The sequence below is a fragment of the Elephas maximus genome, chromosome 12 (assembly GCF_024166365.1).
Source record: "Elephas maximus indicus isolate mEleMax1 chromosome 12, mEleMax1 primary haplotype, whole genome shotgun sequence".
NCBI classification, from domain to species: Eukaryota; Metazoa; Chordata; class Mammalia; order Proboscidea; family Elephantidae; genus Elephas; species Elephas maximus.
In genome coordinates this window covers 12,417,507-12,440,891 of record NC_064830.1, presented here as the reverse complement: position 1 = coordinate 12,440,891, position 23,385 = coordinate 12,417,507, and the positions used below count along the sequence as shown (strand labels likewise).

At 41.5% G+C, this 23,385-nt stretch overlaps 1 protein-coding gene across 1 annotated transcript in view; it reads right to left on the bottom strand.

Moving 5' to 3' along the window:
- COLEC11 (collectin subfamily member 11) overlaps positions 1–23,385 on the bottom strand; it is a 70,690-nt gene that overhangs the window by 21,032 nt on the left and 26,273 nt on the right. The window contains exon 3 of the mRNA XM_049902813.1: positions 21,420–21,491. Within this exon, the coding sequence (XP_049758770.1) occupies positions 21,420–21,491 (72 nt within the window). The remainder of the gene's footprint in view (positions 1–21,419; positions 21,492–23,385) is intronic.

Genomic DNA, 23,385 nt, shown 5'->3' with positions numbered 1-23,385 from the left:
CTGAATGGAGATTCCATCCACTGAATAGAGCCAATGCACCCCTATTCATAACTCCCACCCCACGACAGTACTTCTGCTGATCCAGCTACCATTTACTGAGCACCTACTGTGGCTGTGATTGGTGCTAGGCAATACACACGTACATACTACACAAACACACACACATATATATACATACATACTCCTTATCCTCACACAACTCAAGGTTGTAAAGCTGGTTATGTGGCAAGCAAGGTTTGAACCCAGACTACCAGAACTACCCAAGAGACTTCTCAAGCTACATGCTTCCCCTCCGCCATGACAGCTACACACACTGAGATCTACTGCTGTTGTGAGCTATCGTTTAATAGGAATATTACAACTTTTAGGTGTGTTGGGGAAGAAGAAAAAGGTGAGAATCATTAAAACAGATGGAGCTTGTCAATACATTCTCTATAGCAACCCAAGGTCTTTTAGGTAGTAACTTGTTTGAACTTGCAGACATTTCTTGGAATCTAACACTTGAGCAGAAAAGTAATGTGGTTACAAACCCAGAGATTCCCAAAGAACAAGAGCACTGTTATCTTTTTTTCTGTTTCCAAGAAGGTCTTCTTGCTCCTTCAAATGACAAACATTTTGCAAAAGGCAAACAAACCTCCCTCCCCCTAATTTTATGAGATGACTGGAAAACGCGCTAGAAAAAATTATACCCTGTCCCTTTAAGTTTTAAAGAGCTTTTGGTGGAGACACCCCAGAGGGCTGTGAGCTAATCTAATATCCCCATCCTCACATTCCATTACACTAATGAGAAGTGGTGAAAGGCTTACATTTGTCCTCTAGACACGCACAAGGAGCAGGAGCAACTCACAGCAGGAATGTAATTCTTATTAATTTTAATGAAGATATCATACAGTCCTTTAAGGTGGAGATGGGGCAAAAAGAGGCACTTGGAATTCAGCTTCCTCAGCGATTTTTAATGAAGGGTAACGTGCACATTATAAAGCCTAGAAATCCCATCTCTGAAGTTACAGTAACCCTCTACCTTCTCATGTTGGGAGGGTCCCCAGCCTTCTGTGATGTAGGGCCCCAGGGCGACTTTCCTCCTCTTGTCTTGGCTGTGTGTTCTGGGGACTGTAAGCCTAGACAGCTGAGATGACACACTTTTAGTAAGTCATGTCAGCAAAGGCACTCTCTGTACTATTTTTCACACAGCAGTGTAGGCTGGAAATATGGAAATTATTCTTATTTCAATCAAGGACAAAGGACAGCAGGATGTAACTGCCTGACCCATTTATTTGTCTACTGCTATTTCAGAAAAGGCAATCAGCACTGTGCGTGCACTTTCTCCTGCAGCTGTTTGAGTTCCCCCAATGGGGTGGGGGGTTCCGTTTGTCAACTGGAAACCCCCCACAGACCATGCGTTAGCCAATTAGTTGCCTCTCCCACCTGCAAACCAGGTTCCGTGTGGACACACCACTCACATTTCGCTGAAGCTGAGGTAAGAAGAGCACCTTGGGTAGAGGGTGTCTGGATGCTTGCTCCCCAACATTCGGTCTCCAGACCGGCAGCATTAGCATCACCTGGGAGCTTGTTGTTAGAAATGCAGAATCTCAGGCCCACCCTCCTGAGTCAGAGTCTGCATTTTGACAAGATCCCAGGATGGTTCGTGTGCAGACTGCAGTTTGAGAAGAATTGGTGTAGACAAAGCCTTCCATCCATTCAGGCAAGTAGAAAATGAAGCCAAGCTTGGCATGGCCAGAAGTCTTGGTTCACAAATCTGTTCTCTAAAACCAGGTGGAGCAGCTCCCTCACCTTGGGGAAGAGACTGCGTGTATACAGACCTGGGGCCTTCACCCAGTAGACAAAGATCACCTACAGATTTCAAAGATACTACATTTCAAAGATAATTTTCAAAAAAATGGATTGAGAGCCTTCCATGTGCCAGGTCCTGTGCTAGGCACTGGAGATGCAGAAGTGAAAATAACATGGCCTCTGACCTCGAGTCAGCTGCAGCCTTGCAGGAGAGTAAAATATATAAAGCGATGGATACAATGCACCATCTACAGTGAGCCTACAGCGTATCTGCTACAGGCGTGGCGTTAAAGGGCACAGTTCACAGTCCGCTTCTCAAGGACCTGCAGGAGAAATCTCTCTGGTCTCAACGCGTGTGTCTTAAGCAGCTGATTTGTTTTTCTCTAGTGGATTCTGAGTCCAATAACCTGGAGGTTTTCAAACTGCATGTTCTGCAAAGCCCCAAGAGCGCAAGGAGGCTCGGGGGACGGGGAGGATCCATGGATGACTCTGAGTGCACTGTGATCCGCTTTAAGAAGGGTAGCTCCACTTTTATCTATTGTACACTACATATGGAAACCCTGGTGGCATAGGAGTTAAGAGCTATAGCTGCTAACTATAGTTCGAATCCACCAGACACTCCTCAGAAACCATACGGGGCAGTTCTATCTACTCTGTCCTATAGGGATGCTATAAGTCAGAATCAACATGACGGTAACAGGTTTAGTTTTGGTTTGGTTTATACTACATATGGCTTCTACTACTTAAAAAAAAAAAAAATTACAAATCACTGATGTCACCAACTGTATTTTCCTTCCTGCCTTGATGAGAACTCAAAGCCACCTTTGTAGATCACCCCCACCAAATGGACCAGTCTCATGGCATGTGTTTTATTTAAATAACCTGATATAGATTCGTACTTCTTCTGTTCAAAATGTTCTACCTCAGTTAAATTTAATTTGTTGCATTTTAAACAGTGCAGGAAAAAAAAATAGGAGGTACAGAAGAGAGCTCGAGATGGATATGGGAGCAAAACAGTGAAATAAAAGCAAATACTGAGTGGTAGCGCCAAGAGGAAGTATTCAGCTCTGCTTGGGAGAGTCAGGAAAACCTTCAGAGTAGGCTGTCGTTGGGAAGATTCTTGAAAAACAAATAACTTTTGCCTGATGATCTAGGAAAGAAGCATTACAGTCAGAGTAAGAGCATGTACGGCGTTTATAAAAATGGTTTACAGTCATGCGAGGAAAGGATCTAATCCCAGCCAGTGACAAAGAAAGGAGGATAGAGAATAGCCTAGACAATGTGCCAGAACGACTGAGAAGGCCAGTAGAAGTTACTGTAAGTCACACAACTCAAGGCCATAGAGATCCAAGTGTGAAAAGGGAACTGGCAAAACTATAGAGACAGTTAAAAGACCAGGGATTGCCAAAGGTTCAGGGGGGAGGGGATGGGGATGAATAGGTGGCGCACAGGGTATTTTTTAGGGCAGTGAAGCTATTCTGTGTGATACGGTAATGGGAGACACGTGACACTATGCATTCAGCAAAATCCATGGAACTGCAGAACACAAAAAGTGAACCGTAAGGTAAACTACAGACTTCAGTTAATAATAATTTCTCAGTATTGGCTCATAAATTGTTAACAAATGTACCACAGAAATGCAAGCTGTTAATAATAGGGGAAACTCGTACAGTAGGAAGAGGGAACACATAGGAACTCTACTTTCTGCAAAATTTTTCTGTGAACCTAAAACTGCTCTAAAAAATCAAAGTGTAGTTTTTAAGGAAATTGGAAGAAGTTGAAGGTAAAACTTCACTAGAGATATGATCATTTTGGCAGCTGTTAGATACGACAAAGCAAAAGGTTGGAGAGAGGCTGGGGGTGGGGTACCCTCAAGAGCCATTATTGTGAACTAAATGGTTGATGCTATGTGAGAATGAGAATAATGATCTAAAATGGGTCGAGAGAATCCACTACCTAGCAGCCCAGGATCATGTGCCTGTAACCCAGGAGGAGTTAGGGAGCAAGTGCGATCTGCTTATATATTAGAACCTAATCTGAACTGAGCAAGGCTTGGCCTTTGGGGCTAGTTTTAGACCAGGGGTTCTTAAACAAGGATGTGCATCAGTGTAATCTCGGAGCTTTTGCAAACTACAGGTTTTGTTCCCCAGAGATTCTGATAGAGTAAGCCTGGGATGGTCTACAATCATATTTTCCGGTAGGGAACGTGGCACTCTGGCCCCTTGATGTTGAGCTAAGGACAGTCTGCCCCTACTGTGCATTTGAAAGCTCAGCAGACATCAAACTAGAACAGCTGCAGCCTGTTTAAAACTGGCTCAATGATGTGCATTTGGGGCAGCCAAGTCGCTGTGGCAATCAGCCCTTTCCTTGGTCATCTCCATCGATGGGGTGAGAACAATCAGTGGTGACAAGAAGTCACACAGCATCACGGTAAGTAGGGTTTGGAGCAGAGCATCCTATGATTAGGACTTCCTTGACGGAGCATGAAGAATCCAATCAGGAAGAGACAAGAGCACGTGGTGGATGTTTGAAGGAAAAGAGTCATCACAGAGGAAATTGAGAGATTTGAAGCTGGTGAGAAATTCTGACAATAAAGCAATACTGAAATATCTGACGGGACTTTCTCCTACTTTGTTCATAAACTAGCAAAAAAGTAAATAGGAGCTGCTAGTCTTCTAGCCATTTCACAGTGAGTGTTACTGGTAGAAATAACCACAAAAAAACAAAACTGACTATAACGCAAACTGCTGGGGAGGGGCGGGGATTGCCATTAACTCCAAATTGATGGAAGAATCATCTCTCGTGCAAATTTGGAAAATTGTAACCAGAGAAATGGATCTGGCAGAAATAATGATGCAAAAGAAAACTTAAAATGCCAGAAGCTATGATTCATAAAATTCCATGTAGAGGAAAAAACTGCCCGATGAGTCTGGTAAAATACACGGGAGAAATGATTCCAGTGAAAGTAATTTCTAAAAAATAAAAAAGCATAACTTATTTAACTATCGTCAATCATAAACATGATTAAAGATTTAAATTAGCTTAATGGGATCTACTGAGGAAAATACTCAAAACGTTCCTCAAGTCAAAATAACCATCCTGAAAAGATCCCCCGGTGATCACAATGAGTGCCCTCCGTTGAGAATCACTATTGGACACTGAAGTCACTCCTGAGGGTCACCCTTCAGCCAAAGATTAGACAGGCCCATAAAACAAACAATACACGTAGCTCAGCCATGTATATGAGACTAAATGGGCGCCCCAGCCCGGGGGCAAGGACAAGAAGGCAGGAAGGGATAGGAAACCTGGACAAATAGACATGGGGAATGCAAGGTGGAGAAGGGGAGAGTGTTGACACGTCGCAGGGTTGGCGACCAATGTCACAAAACAATATATGTATTAACTATTTAATGAGAAATTACTCTGTAAACCTTCATCTAAAGCACAAGTAAAAAAAATAGAAGAGACCACCTACAGATTGGGAAAGAATTTTCAGCTATGACATCTCCGACCAGCGCCTGATCTCTAAAATCAACATGATTCTGTCAAAACTCAACCACAAAAAGACAAACAACCCAATCAAGAAGTGGGCAAAGGATATGAACACACATTTCTCTAAAGAAGATATTCAGGCAGCCAACAGATACATGAGAAAATGCTCTCGATCATTAGCCATTAGAGAAATGCAAATTAAAACTACGATGAGATTCCATCTCACACCAGCAAGGCTGGCATTAATCCAAAAAACACAAAAGAATAAATGTTGGAGAGGCTGTGGAGAGATTGGAACTCTCATACACTGCTGGTGGGAATGTAAAATGGTACAACCACTTTGGAAATCTATCTGGCGTTATCTTAAACAGTTAGAAATAGAACTACCATACAACCCAGAAATCCCACTCCTCGGAATATACCCTAGAGATACAAGAGCCTTCATACAAACAGATATATGCACACCCATGTTTATTGCAGCTCTGTTTACAATAGCAAAAAGTTGGAAGCAACCAAGGTGTCCATCAACGGATGAATGGGTAAATAAATTGTGGTATATTCACACAATGGAATACTACGCATCGATAAAGAACAGTGACGAATCTCTGAAACATTTCATAACATGGAGGAACCTGGAAGGCATTATGCTGAGCGAAATGAGTCAGAGGCAAAAGGACAAATACTGTATAAGACCACTATTATAAGATCTTGAGAAATAGTAAACCTGAGAAGAACACATACTTTTGTGGTTACGAGGGGGGGAGGGAGGGAGGGTGGGAGAGGGTTTTTTATTGATTAATCAGTAGATAAGAACTGCTTTAGGTGAAGGGAAAGACAACACTCAATACATGGAAGGTCAGCTCAATTGGACTGGACCAAAAGCAAAGAAGTTTCCGGGATAAAATGAATGCTTCAAAGCTCAGCGGAGCAAGCGCGGGGGTCTGGGGAACATGGTTTGCGGGGACTTCTAAGTCAATTGGCAAAATAATTCTATTATGAAATCATTCTGCATCCCACTTTGAAATGTGGCGTCTGGGGTCTTAAATGCTAACAAGCAGCCATCTAAGATGCAGCAATTGGTCTCAACCCACCTGGAGCAAAGGAAAATGAAGAACACCAAGCCCACATGACAACTAAGAGCCCAAGAGACAGAAAGGGCCACATGAACCAGAGACCTACATCATCCTGAGACCAGAAGAACTAGTTGGTGCCCGGCCACAATCGATGACTGCCCTGACAGGGAGCTCAGCAGAGGACCCCTGAGGGAGCAGGAGAGCAGTGGGATGCAGACCCCAAATTCTCATAAGAAGACCAAACTTAATGGTCTGACTGAGACTGGAGGAATCCCGGCGGTCATGCTCTCCAGACCTTCTGTTGACACAGGACAGGAACCATCCCTGAAGACAACTCATCAGACATGAAAGGGACTGGTCAGCGGGTGGGAGAGAGACGCTGATGAAGAGTGAGCTAATTATATCAGGTGTACACTTGAGATTGTGTTGGCAACTCTTGTCTGGAGGGGGGATGGGAGGATAGAGAGAGAGGGAAGCCGGCAAAATTGTCAAGAAAGGAGAGACTGAAAGGGCTGACTCAAGACGGGGAGAGTAAGTGGGAGTAGGGAGTGAGATGTATGTAAACTTATATGTGACAGACTGATTGGATTTGTAAACGTTCACTTGAAGCTTAATAAAAGTTATTATAAAAAAAAAAAAAAATAGAAGAATCACTGAGAATGTGTGAGGGACCCCAGTTTGGCTATACCCTCAAACTCAAGCCGAATGTTGTGGGGAGGGGCAATCATGAAAGCAAATTGGAGCAATAATGGAAAACAACTAAATTTTACGGAGCACCTACTATGCACCAGGCTTACTGGTTTTTTATTTATCCTTTAATAAATATTCCCAAAAAAAAACCCAAACTCATTGCCATCGAGTCTACTCTGACTCACAGTGATCCTATAGGACAGGGTAGAACTGCCTCATAGGGTTTTCAAAGAGTGGCTGGTGGATTCCAACTGCCAACCTTTTGGTTAGCAGCCAAGCTCTTACCCACCATGCTACCAGGGCTCCATTAATAAATATTAAAAAAAACAAACCCATTGCCATCAAGTTGATTCTGACTCATAGCAACCCTACAGGACAGAGTAGAACTGCCCCATAAAGTTTCCAAGGAGTTCCTGGTGGATTCGAACAGCCAGCCTGTTGGTAAGCAGCCATAGCTCTTAACCACTATGCCACTAGGGTTTCCTAATAAATATTAGTAGATAATAATACCTAGCAAGTATATTATTTTGATTTTTCAGGTATGGAAACTATAGCTTGGAGCAGTCACAGAGCTGGTAAGTGACAAGGGTAGTATGTGAAGCCAGTCTGTCTCGCTCCAAACCCCTGCTCCTTCTGCTCACATGCATGCCCCATTTTCTCAGAAGCCTCTTTTCAAAAAGCACTTTGACATATTCCCAGATCCACCCCACTCTTTCTCAGTGAAAACCAAGTCAGCCATCCCAGTTTGGCAGCTCTGAATGGGTTCCCAGCATGCTAAAACCAGGAAAGTCCTGGCCCCCCGGGTTCTTGTAAGGTTGTTGTTTTCCGTGTGCAGTCCTGGCTGGAGCAAGAGTCGTTTGGAAGCTACAGCTGCCAGTGATTGAAGGTAATCTCACCAAAGAACAGGTGCACCTGCGGAATTGCTGCAATCAGCTAAAGTGCACGGTGCTGAGCTAGAAACGAGCCTCTGTGGAAATCAGGGAACGCAGGGGGTGGCGGGGTGGGAGAAGTGGATAGGAGAATTCTGAAATACTGCAAAGCTTCCAACCCCACACCGGACAGAGAAATTCCAGTGAGCGTCTTTGAAAGGTCAACATTATGCTGAGGCAGAGTTGCCCAGCACATCTGAGCTCCAAATACAATCTGCCCAGGCACCACTTACCAAGCTGACCTAAAAGACAAGCAGCACAATGGTAGGAAGTGAACTCAGAGCCATGGTGGATTTGCGCAGGGCACATGCGAGCCTGAATCTCCAGCCTGAGGTGGCTGCAGATCTCAATATGGTAACTCATGTCCCATCACTCTGTTTGAAAGAAAACAGCTGTAAATTAGTCCCGTAAATATCACATAGTACATAAACACATTACATTCTCTATGACCCAATGTCCTTGAGAATAAACATTATCCAGAACAGAACACTTAATCACTACTAGCTAAATGACAGAAAGACACCATTATCAGAAAAAAGAACTCAGTGATTGCAGAGCACAGGAAGTCAGGCTAGTTCCCTAATGAGTTCCCCACGTACAAAGGCAACCCTCAGATAGAAAAACTACAAAATATTTGCATAGTTTTTCTTCTATGCAAATAGATAATAATGACAGCAACTGCCACAGCCCATGCACCTACTGTGTGCAGGACATTTTACATCCAACCTCTCATTGACTCTCACGACATTCCTCTGAGGTAGGTATCATCCCCCATTTTACAGATAAGTAAAAATGGAAGTTCAGAAAGATAAAGCAGTTTGAATAAGTTTTCGTGGCTGGTAGACAGTGGAGCCAAGATTCAAACCCAGATCTGTCCGGTTCCAAAATCCATGTTCTTTTTCCTACCCCAGTTGAAGATGTTGACCACATCCTTCCTGTTTCTCCCAGCAAACATTACCAACCTAGAGATGCGGGCTTGGGCCTCAGTTTTCCCACTAACCATGTGACCATGGGCAAGTAAGTTCCTCAACCTGTTTGAGTCTTAGGTTCCACGTAAATGAACATTTGAGGGTGGAACTTTCAGCTCGATTATTCTATGATTCCATTTCTACAAATGTAGAAATTCTACAATTGCAGAATTCCTGCCAGGAGCTGCTGTGACTTACTCTGCTATTGGATAAAGACTAATATCCCCCACTTGATGGCTAAGATAACAACAGAAAACTTAGACAATGTTTACAGAGTCATAGAGCCCAAAAGTGACACAGCCTAGATCCTCTAATGTTAAAAACCAGATGCCACCAAGTCAATTGAGCTCATGGTGAGCCCATGAGTGTCAGAGTAGAACTGTGCTTCCTAGGGTGTTCAATGGCTGATTTTTTCAGAAGTACCTTGCCAAATCTTTCTTCCAAGGCACCTCTGGGTAGACTCGAATTGCCAACCTTTGAGTTAGCAGCCAAGTGCATTAACTGTTTGCCTCACCCAGGGATTCCCCCATGATGTTAAACCACCATGATATTTCCACTCACCTAAGCTGTCACCCCTGGGATGTCAAACTCCACATCTCCTTATGCCTCCTAGCTCTCCATGTTCCACCTGATTTCAGAAACCTTGAAGAGTTCAGCAGCTTCCAAAGCCCCTGCCCACACCCCTGGCTCAGGCTGAGGCTCTGATCCTACACTCAATTACAGAGCAGCAAGGAAGGTCATTATGGACAGTTGTTCTCCAACACATCCTGCTCTTGGGCTCACCCTCCATCCATCCCCACCCCTCAAGTCCCCACCCCTCAACAGGGACCTGGTAGGCCTCCTTGAGTCCAGAAAGCCCTGGTCTACACCTGAGTTCCAGGTCTGGGCAGGCCTCCAAGACTCAAAACACCTGCCAGTCACCCTGCCTGTACTAAGTAAACTAGAGTTCTTTTTAGAAGCCCTGTGATTCCACAAAAAATCAACCCTGCTACCTTGATGTTGGAAACCCTGGTGGCACAGTGGTTAAGTGCTACGGCTGCCAACCAAAGGGTCGGCAGTTCAAATCCGCCAGGCGCTCCTTGGAAACTCAATGAGGCAGTTCCACTCTGTCCTATAGGGTTGCTATGAGTCGGAATCGACTCAACGGCACTGAGTTTGGTTTGGGTTTGACCTTGATGTAAACTGATTGGCCCAGGAAGCAGTGTCTGAAACAAACAACTGCTGCCCAAACTGGCAACTGCTCCCTGCTGAAGGGCTTGGGAGATGGAAGAAAGGAGGGAAGCAGAAAACGCCTTGGAGGCCCAGCACTAGGGTAGAATCATTAGTTGATGGTCTCATAATAAACCTCTGTAGTGTAAATGTTCCTGGGGGTATCTCTTCTTTGCAACTGCACAAAGTCAAATTAAATTTCCCCTTGCCCCAGCCCAGCCGTCTAAAGTCAATGACTCCCCAGGGGCAAAGTCGTCACACTTTATGCAAACTTGAATTACACAAATTTGAAGCCAGATAATATAAAAATATTAGTAAAATCCCATTAAATTTGGTGGAGTCCTCCCATTTAAGCAATTCACTAATTATTACTCACCACATTATTTCAGAGCCGGTGAGTCAAGAGCATTATAAATTACACATGGCAATACCACTTCATCAAGCTCAGTGACACAGCACTACACAGAGATTCTACCCTCCACCTTCTGCCATAAGGAAGGCCCAGATGCTGCTTACATGCATCCGGATGTCTGTCAGTGAGCTTGATGATTAGCACTTACCATTAATATTTTGGAAGCCCCGGTGGTGTAGTGGTTAAGAGCTATGACTGCTAACCAAAAGGCCAGCAGTTTGAATCCACCAGGCACTCCTTGGGAACTCTATGGGGCAGCTCTACTCTGTCCTATAGGGTCGCTATGAGTCAGAATAAACTCGATAGCAACAGGTTTTGGTTATTATTTTAAATCTATTTTACTTCCTCTAACTATTATCCAAGGGGCCCTGGTGTCACAGTGGTTAAGAGCTACGGCTACTAAACAAAAGGTCAGCAGTTTGAATCCACCAGCCGCTCTTTGGAAATCATATGGAGCGGTTCTACTCTGTCCTATTGGGTCACTATGAGTTGGAAGTGACTAGATGGCAATGGGTTTGGTTTGGTTTTGGTTAACTATTTATTATCTAAGTGTTTGATAAATGGTGGTGCCACTATTAATCGTGCTGAAAAACTCACTCCAAATTCTATAGAAATATAGAATAGAAATTGGAATAGAAATCAGACGTGGAAAAAAAAAATACTATGAAGAAGGCAGACTGACCACCATGACATCATATTCTCATATCTTATGAAAGAAGAGATTACACTATAAGATATTGGAGGTCATACTGAGAAAATAAATAAGTAGCATTAAAGTAAAGCTACACTAGTGAGTAGCCAGGCCAGAAGCCCTGGTCTAGATTAACCGACTTCAAAGCCCATGCTTGCCCCATTCCATCGCCCTGCCTTCCAGAGCAGAAGCCTCCTACAGCCTTCCCAAGGCAAACTGTCTCTAAGCATAAGCCAGCACACACCACCATTGAGAGGACCAGGTCATGGTCTGATTCAGGGCTCTAAGACCCACAGCCCTGCTTCACTCACAGCAATGCCTCTTCTCTGAGGGCGCTGCATCTCCATGGCAGGCTTGTCAAAAAGGGCCCTTCTCTGAGGGGTTGTGGGCATGGTCTGAGGAGCCAGAGCCAGTGCGCTGCCTGGAAGCCTGCAGTTTAGTGTGTAAGTGTCTGTCTGTCTCTCTCCCTCTCTGTCATTTTTTGCTCTACTATCAAACCCTTCATACTGGAGCTTCCTCTTAAAAAGGCCCTTTTCTCTCCAAATACCAGGCAAAGCATGGCTCATTTGAGACAGAAACATTTACTTATGTGCTGTGGAGTTTTCTCTTCATCTCAAGTTAATACTTATCCAGTACCCACTGGTTCATAGGTTTGAGGCATTTGAAAGCTCTTGGCAAGATCCTCTTAGACTTCCTATCCCAGTATAATTGGGTTTAGGTAATTTGTCATGTTGCAGTGGCAAGAAAGAAAGGAAGGGAGGGAGGAGGAAGAGAGGAAAGATGGAAGGAAGGAAGGAAGGAAGGGAGGAAGGAAAAAAAGGGAGGGAGGGTGGAAGGAAGGGAAGAAGTGAGGGAGGAAGGAGGGATAGAGGGGAGGAAGGAAGCAAGGAAGCAGAGATTTTAATAGAGAAAGCTTGTAGCATTGAATGTGCAGTCTACTTTTGCTTGCAGGTTCTCTCATTATGCTCATTCAAAAGCTAAAGATAAAAAGAGACTATCAGCTTTAATCCCATGACTCTGGGGTAGTTTTCGGCTAGTTGCCCATGTGTGCTTTAAGCTGCTCTGTAAATCCATCAAGCAAATAGCCAGAAAGAGCCACAAGGTAACAGACCTTGAATCACTGACTTGCAGGATCACAAAGGGCATATGAGCCACAAATTCCTGCCCTCAAGGAGCTTACAATCCAATTAGGGAGACAAGACATGCACACAAAAAAAGATATCAAGTAAAGTCAGGAAGTGTTCATACCACAATTACTGAGTGACTAAATGCAAGGCATTGTAAAAGAAAATTTCAGTCTAATAGAAAAATAAGAGGTATACACACAATTAAAAAAAAAAAAAAAAAAGAACATGCCAAATTCCCTCTAGACTGGGAGCTTTGCACTTTCTGTTCCCTCTGCTTGGACAGCTCCCCTCAGACAGCCATATGCCCATCTGCTCCTTCACCTTCTCCAAGCTCTGCTCAAATGTCTTCCAGTTGGTGAGGCTTTCTATGACAACCATATAAGTAGCAAGCCCCTCATTCAATCCCTAGTCCTCTTATTTATTATTTATTATTCTCCATAGCTTTGTCAGCCACCAGCAACCTATGTATGTATTAATTGTCTGTCTCTCTAACAAGAATTTAAGCTCCATGGGATGTGTCTATTTGTTTATATCCATAGCAAGTAGTACAGAACATAGCATAAAACAAGTGCTCAATAAATACTTATTGACTACAATGACAAATTGCTACTGGAATTCAGAGATGGTTTTGTGTGAAATGAACTGACCAATTGGCAAAAAGGGACAGGGATCATTTGATGAGAAGGAACAATAGAAATATAGGCTGATACACCAAACCAAACCAAATCTGTTGCCGTTGAGTCAATTCCAGCTCATAGTGACCCTATAGAACAGAGTAGAACTGCCCCAAAGGGTTTCCAGGGAGCAGCTGGTGAATTCAAACTGCCAGCCTTTTGGCTAGCAGCCGGGATCTTAACCACAGCACCATCAGGACTCCATAGGCTGATATAGAGGCAGTAAAGTGCAGAAAAGCATGAAGAACAAAAAGGGATTCATTGATTCATTCAGCCAAAAGTTATTATGGCAGACACTACACTCCCTCTAGGAATACAATCAGTAAACAAGACATTTGCCTCCAGGGAGTTTTGTTTATTGGGCTGAAGTGTAAGATTCAATAAAAGAAATTAGGGAGAAGAGGGTGAAAAGCTAGGCAGTGTAGAAAATAAGTTTCCAATCCAATTTCTATTTTGTAAACAGGGAGATCCAATTCAACAAGCATTTGTGGGGAACATCATTCCAGCTGAAGGGAGTAAGTGTATGGAGGCAGATTGGGGGGACTCTAAGGGTGCCAATTTGGTGGGACCAAGGGTCCACACAAGGGAATGATGGGGAAAGACTGTAGTTTGTATCATCATGATAAAGCCACAGGTACAGGAATGGCTTACTCATGTTTTCCAAAAGCATCCGTCCCCCACACACATACATTAACACCACCAACAGCCCCAACTCCTGAAATAAAAACACGCTAGAGCTCTAATTTTATAGGACGAAAAGCAACAAACCTGAGATCTCCTTGTGAAATGATGTCTTATGTTAAAAAATAAATACATAATGCCACCTTTTTAAGCAGAAAACCAATGGTCATGGAAACAATGAGGAAGAATCATCTTTGCTATTGTTTGCTGTCTAGAAGGATGAAGCTGAGGTTCTTCGAGTACAAAGTCAAGGAACTCGCATGGGTCCTGAACAGGGCATCTGGAGGTCTTGGTTTCAACCTCGACTCAGCCACAGACTCACTGTGTGATCTCAGCAACCACTTCCCCTCTGTGCCTCATTTTCTCATTGGAAGGGGTCTTCTATGAAATGAAGGGTGTGGATGAGATGATCCCCCATAGGGTCCCTGAAGTTCTAAAAGTCATATTTCTATCTATGCGGATACAAAAACGGAGAGTAAGTATCTACTCCAGTTTTCTTGATCACAACTCACCTCGAGCGTTGGTTACTTGGTTTGAAACCAGGTCTAGCTCTTTGGAGGTCAACCATCACTCTCAATTTGATTCTGCAAAAGACAAACCAAGTACAGCCACGCTGACCCTGAGTGTAGTGGTCAGTATGTGGGATGGAAGAGCTAGGATCAGGTGCCTGAGAGAAACAGCCAGAGATTACAAATGAACACCTGCACTCCAGGTAAACCTGCATTGTCAACAGGCCCAGGCCACAGTTAAATATACCTTTTATAAGGAACTTCTTAACATTGTCAAATGCAGTACACGCTCATTGTACCAAGATTACAGAAAAAAAAAAGAAAATTTAAATGTCCATAAGTCTAAAATACAGAATTATCTACTGTTAACATTTTTATTTCTTTTCTAACCTTTTTCTATGCATTTTTAAAAATTTTAATCAATTACATGTCTGTTCTTGCATCCTGTTTTATTCATTCACATTATATTATGGCATGACCAGTCCTCTTCTTAAAGATGACCTAAGAAAGGATAGTTTTTCACCAAAGAGGACATTCAAATGGCCACCAAACACATGAGAAGATACTCAATGTCATTAGCCATTAGAGAGATGCAAATCAAAACCACAATGAGATACCATTTAACTCTACTAGGATGGCTAAGATGAAAAAAAGAAAATAACAAATGTTGCCAAGGATGTGGGGAATTGGAACCCTTATCCATTGCTGATAGGAATGCAAAATGGTACAGCCACTGTGGAAAACAGTATAGCACTTTCTCAAAAAACTAAAAATAAAACTACCGTATGACCCAGCAGTTCCACTCTTAGGTGTATACCCAAAAAGATCTGAAAGCAGAAACTCGAACAGAGACTTGTACACCAGTGTTCATTACAGCATCGTTCACAATAGTCAAAATGTGAAAAAAAACCCACATGCCCATCAACAGATGAATGGATAAACAAAATATGGTGCATACATACAATGGAATAATACTCAGCCAGTAGAAGAAACAAAGTCTTGATACATGCTACAAATAGGGGAACTTGAAGACATTATTAAGCTGAGTGAAATAAGTCAATCCCAAAAGGACAGATATCGTATGACCTCACTTATATAAAAAGACAAGAAGAGGCAAATGTATACAAACCAAAGTTTATTAGTGATTACCAGGGATGGGAGGGAGAGGAAAGGGAGGTTAACAGTGATGGAAAAATTACATTGATTAAGGATATGGTTGTACAACCAATTATTGTAATTGCTGGGAATAAGTTGTACACCTGTAAAAAGTTGAATTGGCAAAAGTGTGATAGATGTATTTACCACCAAAAACCTCATGGGACATGGTTCCTTGGTTTAGAGGTTTAGGGTCATAGTTTCATGGGACATCCCAGTTAATTGGCCTAATAATGTGTTTAATGCTTCTGTACTACCTCCTACTTTGTTGCATAGTGCCTGGAATCTTAGAAGCTTGCAAGCAGCCATCTAAGGCACAACAATTTGTCTCTATTCACCTGGAGCAACAAAGGAAGAGGGAGAGTCAGGAATAGGAGGAAGATATGCAATGTGTAAAGTAGACAGTCAGTGAAAAAAAAGGAAGACCCTCAATGAGATACACTGACACAGTGGCTGCAACAATGAGCTCAAGCATTGTGAGGATGGTGCAGGACCAGGCAGTGTTTTGTTCTGTTGTACATAGGGTTGATATGAGTTGGAACCAACTCGACAGCACCTAACAACAACATGCAATATGTGGCTAACTGCCTCCATAAACAACCGCTTCCTTTGCTGTGAGACCAGAAGAACTGGATGTTGCCCGGCTGCCATTAATGAACATTTTGATTAAAGATTCTATAGAAGAGTCCTGATCAAAAGGCCAAATATGGAGAACAGAATTTCAAATTCTCATGGACCCCAGACTTTCTGGAGCCATGGGGATGGATGAACCCCTGAGACTATTGCCCTGAGATAATCTTTAAAACTTAAACCAAAACTATCCCCTGATGTCGTCTTAAAACCAAACAATGGTTTAGCTTAACTAGTAAAAAATGTCTGCCTTGAGCATTATGCTCTTTTAAGAACTATCTGTATGGGGTCAAAGTGACAACAGCAACTGGAAAGATTAGGTAGGAACCTTAGGGGGCAGTAAATTTATGTTAACAGGGGAGAACAACTCAGAAAAGGAGGGTAAGAATGGTTGCACAACTCGAAGAATGTAAGCAATGTCACTGAATTGTACATGTAGAAACTATTGAATTGGTGTATGTTTTGCTGTGTATATTCTCAACAATAACAAAATAAGATAGTTTTAAATTTCAACATAACTCTTTTCACTACTCAACAATTCAAATAAATTGCACTTGCAATAATTTATTCTTTACATACCTCAAAGTAGTAAAGACCCCAAACCAAAGCTTCCCATTCTTTCAGTGGCAATGCCAGACCCCTAATAAAGCCCAATAATTATCAACTACTGGCCTGCCATGTTCAGATTGGAATCATTACTGTTACATAGGTTACTCCTGAAATGGAGCCCTCACTAGCCCGTCTATCAAGTCTACTCTCTCCTGCTCTATACCCTAAAGAGGACTCTAACATAGAATTCACTACTCCTGGGATGGGATTTTAAAAGTTACCCATGGATATTATGCATCCATTAAAATTATGTTTACCAAGATGTTGTAGCATGAAAATTGATTAACTTTAAGAAACAGAATGCAAACTTATATATACTACATAATTACAATAAGCAAAAAAAAAAAGCACCAAGAAAAAGGAAATATACCAAAATAAGTAGCTATCACTGGATAATTTTATTATGAATGATTTTCTCATCATTTTTCTGTATTTATAAACTTTCTATCATGAGCGTATATTACTATTACATATTAGAAAATATGAAAGAATTAGTTGGAAACTTGAAGCAAGGTAATTTCTTACTCCAGCCCATTTAGCTCCACATTGTGCTGTGGTTTTCTGCCTTGATTTGCTTTCACATGAGTCTGCACATCTGTCTCCTCCACTGGGTTGTAAGGGGCTCCACGTGCAGAACTGACTGTTACTCAGCTCTGTGTCCCTCAAAGTGATCAGCACGTAATAAGCACTCAATATGGTAGTTAAATGATTGAAAAAAAAATACAAGGAGTCAGGCTGCTTCCATGCCTAACAAGGTTAATTCTTGTCAGAAGATTCAGAAGGTATAATAAAAGTGTTTATAGCCACCATGTGCTTGCATTACATTTTAGAGTGTGAGAAGAAGAGAGACTGATGATAATGAGAGTTAGATGATGATGATGATGGGAAATGAGAGAAAACATAAGAGTTCATACCAATATGAAAATCAGGGGCATTTAATGCCACTCATGCTTGGAGCTATAACATCACTACTTTGAAAAAAAATCACTAAAATGATATCATGAAAATGAATTTATGAACATCTAGGATAGTGCAAATACCTACTTCCTAATGCTGAAGTATGAAGTAGTCCACACATGAAAACAGAGGAAGGAACACCTTTTATCACTGTGTAAATTTCGTAAGTTTAATAACAAAATAATTAACATGACATAGCTATATTTCCAACTTTTATAAGGAGTATAATAAAGCAAAAATAATAAGCAATTCTAAGATACTTTTAACCTATTATAACCCAAAACCATTATGAAGCAGTTAAAGCATTTTTTGCCCCTATTTATAAGCTAATTGTCTGATGCCCACCCCAGCCTGCCCCCTCTTTGGACCTCTCTCTCCTGAGCCATTTTCTCACTCTTGATCAGCTATTTTCCTGGCATATCAGGACACCATGTTGCATAAAGACATGTTTCTCTCTAGGGAGGAACCCAGGGATGCCATGGGCCCTGTCAAAGGCAGATTCTCTGACTTACTCACTCACTCATTCACTCATTAATTTATTTATTCAGTGAAGATGGATTGAGCATCTATGTGTGAAAGACAGAAAGACACAGTTCATGTAGGATGGAAAAACATGGACTGGCATTAGAAGTTATGTTTCCATAAATAAAAAAAAAAAAAAAACCAAACCCACTGCCATCGAGTCGATTCTGACTCATAGTGACCCTGTAGAACAAAGTAGAACTGCTTACACGGTTCCCAAGGAGCAACTGGTGGATTCGAACTGCCAACCTTTTGGTTAGCAGCTGAACTCTTAACCACTATGCCACCAGGGTTTCCAAGTATCCATAGCCTTTCTTAAAGTTCATCATTCTATTTCTAGCATTTACTCTAAGGAAATATTCAGAGATATGTACAGAAAATATAAGTACAAAAGAATCTAAGTATCAAGGAGAAAAGGACAGTTCAATAAAAAGACAAAAAAAAAAAAAGACAGAAATACAAATGACTAAACACATGAAAAAAAATTATCCTTCCTCATTTATAATAAGAGAAAAGCACCCTGATGTAGCATTTACTGGAACGAGATTGATAACATTCTAAGCCCTGGTAGTGCAGTGGTTAAGAGCTCGGCTGCTAACCAAATGGTCTGCAGTTTGAATCCACCAGCTGCTCCTTGGAAACCCCTACTCTGTCCTATAGGGTCGCTAGGAGTCGGAATCAACTCCACGGCAATGGGTTTGTGTTTTTTTATTGGTAAGTCAGGGAGGATGTGGAGAAACAGGCATTCTTGTGCATTGCCAGAGATAGGCTAAGTTGATTCAATCTTTTTGGAGGGCAATTTGGCAATCTATACCAAAATTCAAATGTAGACACTTTTTTGATCTACCAATTACACTGCTAGGAGTTTATCTTCAAGCTCTGCTCATACACATAAAAATGACAAACATCCAAGGTTATTCACTCCAGCAAATGACTAGGAAAATGTAAATCTCTGGTAATAGGAGACCAGTTGGATAAATCATGAAACGTTCATACCACAGAACACTGAACAACTATAAAAAGGATGAGGAAAATCCCTTCTGTCCTCATATGGAATGAACTCCAAGACACATTGTTTAAGTGAAAGAACAAAATGCGGAAAAATATGTATATAATACAACTGCTTGTACCAAAAGGGGGAGAAGAATGTATTATAAATTTGCTTGCCAATTCAGAAAATATGTCTATAAAGATAAATAAAACATTAACAGTGGTTTTCTGGAGGGAGGGAAACTTAGAAGGCTGGAGGACAAGGGTAGAAAGGAAACTTTTCACTGCCCGTATCTTTTTTATAACTTTTAAAAGGAAACCCTGGTGGCGTAGTGGCTAAGAGCTATGCCTTCTAACCAAAAGATCTGTAGTTCAAATCCATGAGGTGCTCCTTGGAAACCCTATGGGGCAGTTCTACTCTGCCCTGTAGGGTTGCTATGAGTCAGAAGCGACTCAACAGCGACGGGTTTTTTAATACCTTTTGAAATTTGAACAATGCGAATATATTATTTATGTTTTAAAGAAACAAGAAAAATTTTGTTGGTGACCAAAAGGTTCTGGGTCTTGATTGTGGCAAGTTGAACAGGTATGTACACCTGTTATAACTATTGAACTGTGTACTTTAGCAGGATAATGTACATAAATTATACTTTAAAAAAAGAAAAACAATGTATAGAGATATATATATGTGTGTATCTATATATACGGAAATCCTGGTAGCATAGTGGTTAAATGCTACAGCTGCTAACCAAAAAGTTGGCAGTTCAAATCCACCAGGTGCTCCTTGGAAACTCTACGGGGCCGTTCTACTCTGTCCTATAGGGTCGCTATGAATTGGAATCAACTCATGGCAACGAGTTTAGTCTTTTATATATATGTGTGTGTGTCTACATATATATATGCAATGATTTCTATTTGTGTTGCTATAATACAAAAAGAACATAAACTGGAAACAACTATCCAGTACTACAAGATTGGGGGATTGGCCAGGTAAATTGCAACAGGTACCCTCATAGAAAAATGTGTAAACATTGAAAAAAAAAATTTTATAGACAGTTTTTAAAGACTTGATAAAAATACTAAAGCAGCAAAAATAAGTATATATTGATGCTAATAATAACGACTATTTATTGAATGTCTACCATTTACTGTGTAGATACTTTACGAAAACCAAAACCATCGCCGTCAAGTCGATTCTGACTCACAACAACCTTGTGAGGGCAGGGTAGAACTGTCCCATAGGGCTTCCAAGGCTGTACATCTTTATGGAAATGGACTGCCACATCTTTCTTCCACACGGCAACTGGTGGGTTCAAACTGCCAACCGTTCGGTTAGCAGCCAAGCGCTTTAACCACTGTGCCACCAGGACTCCTCTATTTCCTTTAAACCTCAGCACGGTTCTATGAGGCAGGTAGAATTACACTATTTAACTAATGAGTCAATAGATTCAAAGTGGCTAGAGTCAGCTAGTAAGTGGGAGAGTCACTGTTTAAACCGAGGTATGCCTAACTCTTCCTTTCTCCTTCCACACCTTCTTCATATTTAGAATATACTCCTAATTATGTAAATATATAAGAGTGAAAACTTATTTAGCATTTAGTAGTGTCAAGACAGCACCTACTTAATGCTCACAGGCATCCAACATTGTTAGCCCCATTTTGCAGATGAAGCTTAGAGAGGTTAAGTAATCTGTCTTAGGTCACTCGGCTCTTAAGTAGCTGAGCCAGACTGACCCAGCATCCATGCACTTAACCGCTAAGGCACATAAAAAACCCACTGCCGCCAAGTCAATTCCAACTCATAGCGACCGTATAGTACAGAGTAGAACTGCACCATAGAGTTTCCAAGGAGCGCCTGGCGGATTTGAACTGCCAACTTCTTGGTTAGCAGCTGTACGTAGCACTTAACCACTACACCACCAGGGTATCCACTAAGGTATGTAGTACCTCCCAAAACAAATTTACTTCTTAGAATCATTCAGACTTGTAGTAAGGAGCAAGCACAGCTTAAAGACCACAGCTTCATCAGCCATGCTTGGCTCCTCCACTCATCTGCACTTCTGAGATCTACCTGGAAGTCCCACTCTTCAAGAGGTAGGAGCTACTTCCTTGTCCAAATTACCCCATTCTCAACTTCTCTTCCCTACTACTCTTATTATTTTTAATGCTATATCATTGTATTTTTGATAAAAAATTATACAACTTCCCTACCACTCTTGCAGAAGCTTGTATAGCAGGTGTGTATTTGTTTACAAAACTGGAAGGGTTGGACAGGCCAGCCCCTTGGCTGGGCCTGAGTGATTTGTGTACCTTTTTCTCCCGTAGGACCAACTCTTCCAGGCCGTCCTGGTGCACCTTTTTCTCCCTTTTCTCCAGCATCCCCTGTGGAAGAAGTCACATATGTTTAGGAACTAGCTTTGGCCAAGCAGTCTTCAGGATTCCAGTGTAAAATGTGGAATAATAAAAATTAGAGAAAGAATAAAAAATCTAGGTTATTTTCCTGTCTGTGCCACCAACCAGCCTCTTGACCTTCTTCCTCCTCCATCTCTCTGTGGTGCTTGAGTCCCTTGGGCCCTGACATTCTCTCCTCCCTTGGCTTTTTTGGCACAGTCCAGTGAAGGTTCTCAGGGTCTCCATCTATAACATCTCTGCCTCTTCCTGGCCCACTAATTTGGTAAGCCCCAAGTTCTGCTCTCAGCACTCTGTTTTCTTACCCTACTTTCTCCCTCCGTTCAATCACTTATTTGTCCCTATTTTCATTGCCCTCCTCTACTGGCTCCCAGTCTACCCTCCAGTGCAAAATGCTCTCCCAAGAGCCAATCTAACTGCTTCTGCTTCACCCACACTGCTATCTTCATCTCAATATTAAGAGATCAAGTATCTTGACATTTCCTTCTATGTAAAAGGAACATAATTAGTGTAACTCCTGGCCTCTCTCTGCTGTTTATCTGGTTGATATGCTCAGGAAGAATAAAGTTTGGATGCTCATGTCAGTATTAGATGTTGATGTGTAGCAAATTTATCTTCCCAATTATGTACAATGCAGACCAACATTCAAATAAAATTAATTCCCTATAATCTCATACACCTTGACTTGGTGATAGGATAAACCGAGACTACAAATTCCCCAAAGAAATTCCCAAAGCTGATAATCTGGCCTAAAGAAAAGAACATTCACTTATTTAAATAAACAATTTAAATTCAATTAAAATGAAATAAAACAAAGTGACTGCAATAAAAACTGGCTAACAGAGCTAGCATGTCACCGCATCACCCACTATGTCATGGCTATGATGGGTCCATTGAGCCACCAGTTGAAAACCTGTGGCCTGCTCCTGTGGAGTTGTCACATTTAACATACATATAATGTGGCCCTTGAATCTGTCCATAGTTTTCAGTTTTCTCTCTTACCTTTAGAAGAAAAAATTATACACAACAATAGCAGTACTTGGAGAAGCATTGATAGTCTAGCAAGGAATACCAATTAACAAGATGAGAGCACCATTGAGAGTCAGCAGACGTTTGAGGAGCACCGACGTCATGAAAGAGAAATAACAACAGAGGAAACAGAACTAATGGGACAACCAAAACATGACTCTGAAATATATATACTGGATATCCTCATAAAGATAGGATAGAATATTGCATCTATGAACAAGACTAAACAGCAGCAGAAAAGAACCAACTAGAAATCTTGTAAATGAAATTAATTTTTGAAATAAATTACATGATAGATATGATGGCTAACAGAATGCACCAATGAAAACGAGCTAATTAATGAAGCAAAAGATGGGGACAGGGAATTTGCTCACAGTGTAGCACAAAGAGAAGGAACGAGAAATTTTGTTTTGTTTTGAAGTTAAAAACTGAGGGTTGGAGGAAAAACTGTAAATTCCAATATCCATCTTATAGGAAGTTCAGAAAAAGAGAGTAGACATTTGAAGACTTAACAGCTGTGAAGATTTAATAGGTGCGAATTTCCCAGTTCTAAGGACATGAAAGAACACTATGAAAGTGCCCGCAGAGTACCAAGCAGGAAAAACAAGGCAAAAAATAACTTAAACATCTTCTACTGAACTGACATTTCAGAAGATCAAGAGTAAAGAGAAAATTCTATAAGCTACCCCAAGAGGAAAAATTTTTCTTTAAAGACTGTATGCATGTAAACGAGAATCAGACTGGTGCAAGTATTCTCATTAGCAACACTGGGTACAAAATAAACTGGGTACAAAAATAAAACAAAGCAATAGCCTCAACTAGACACATAATTTAGATC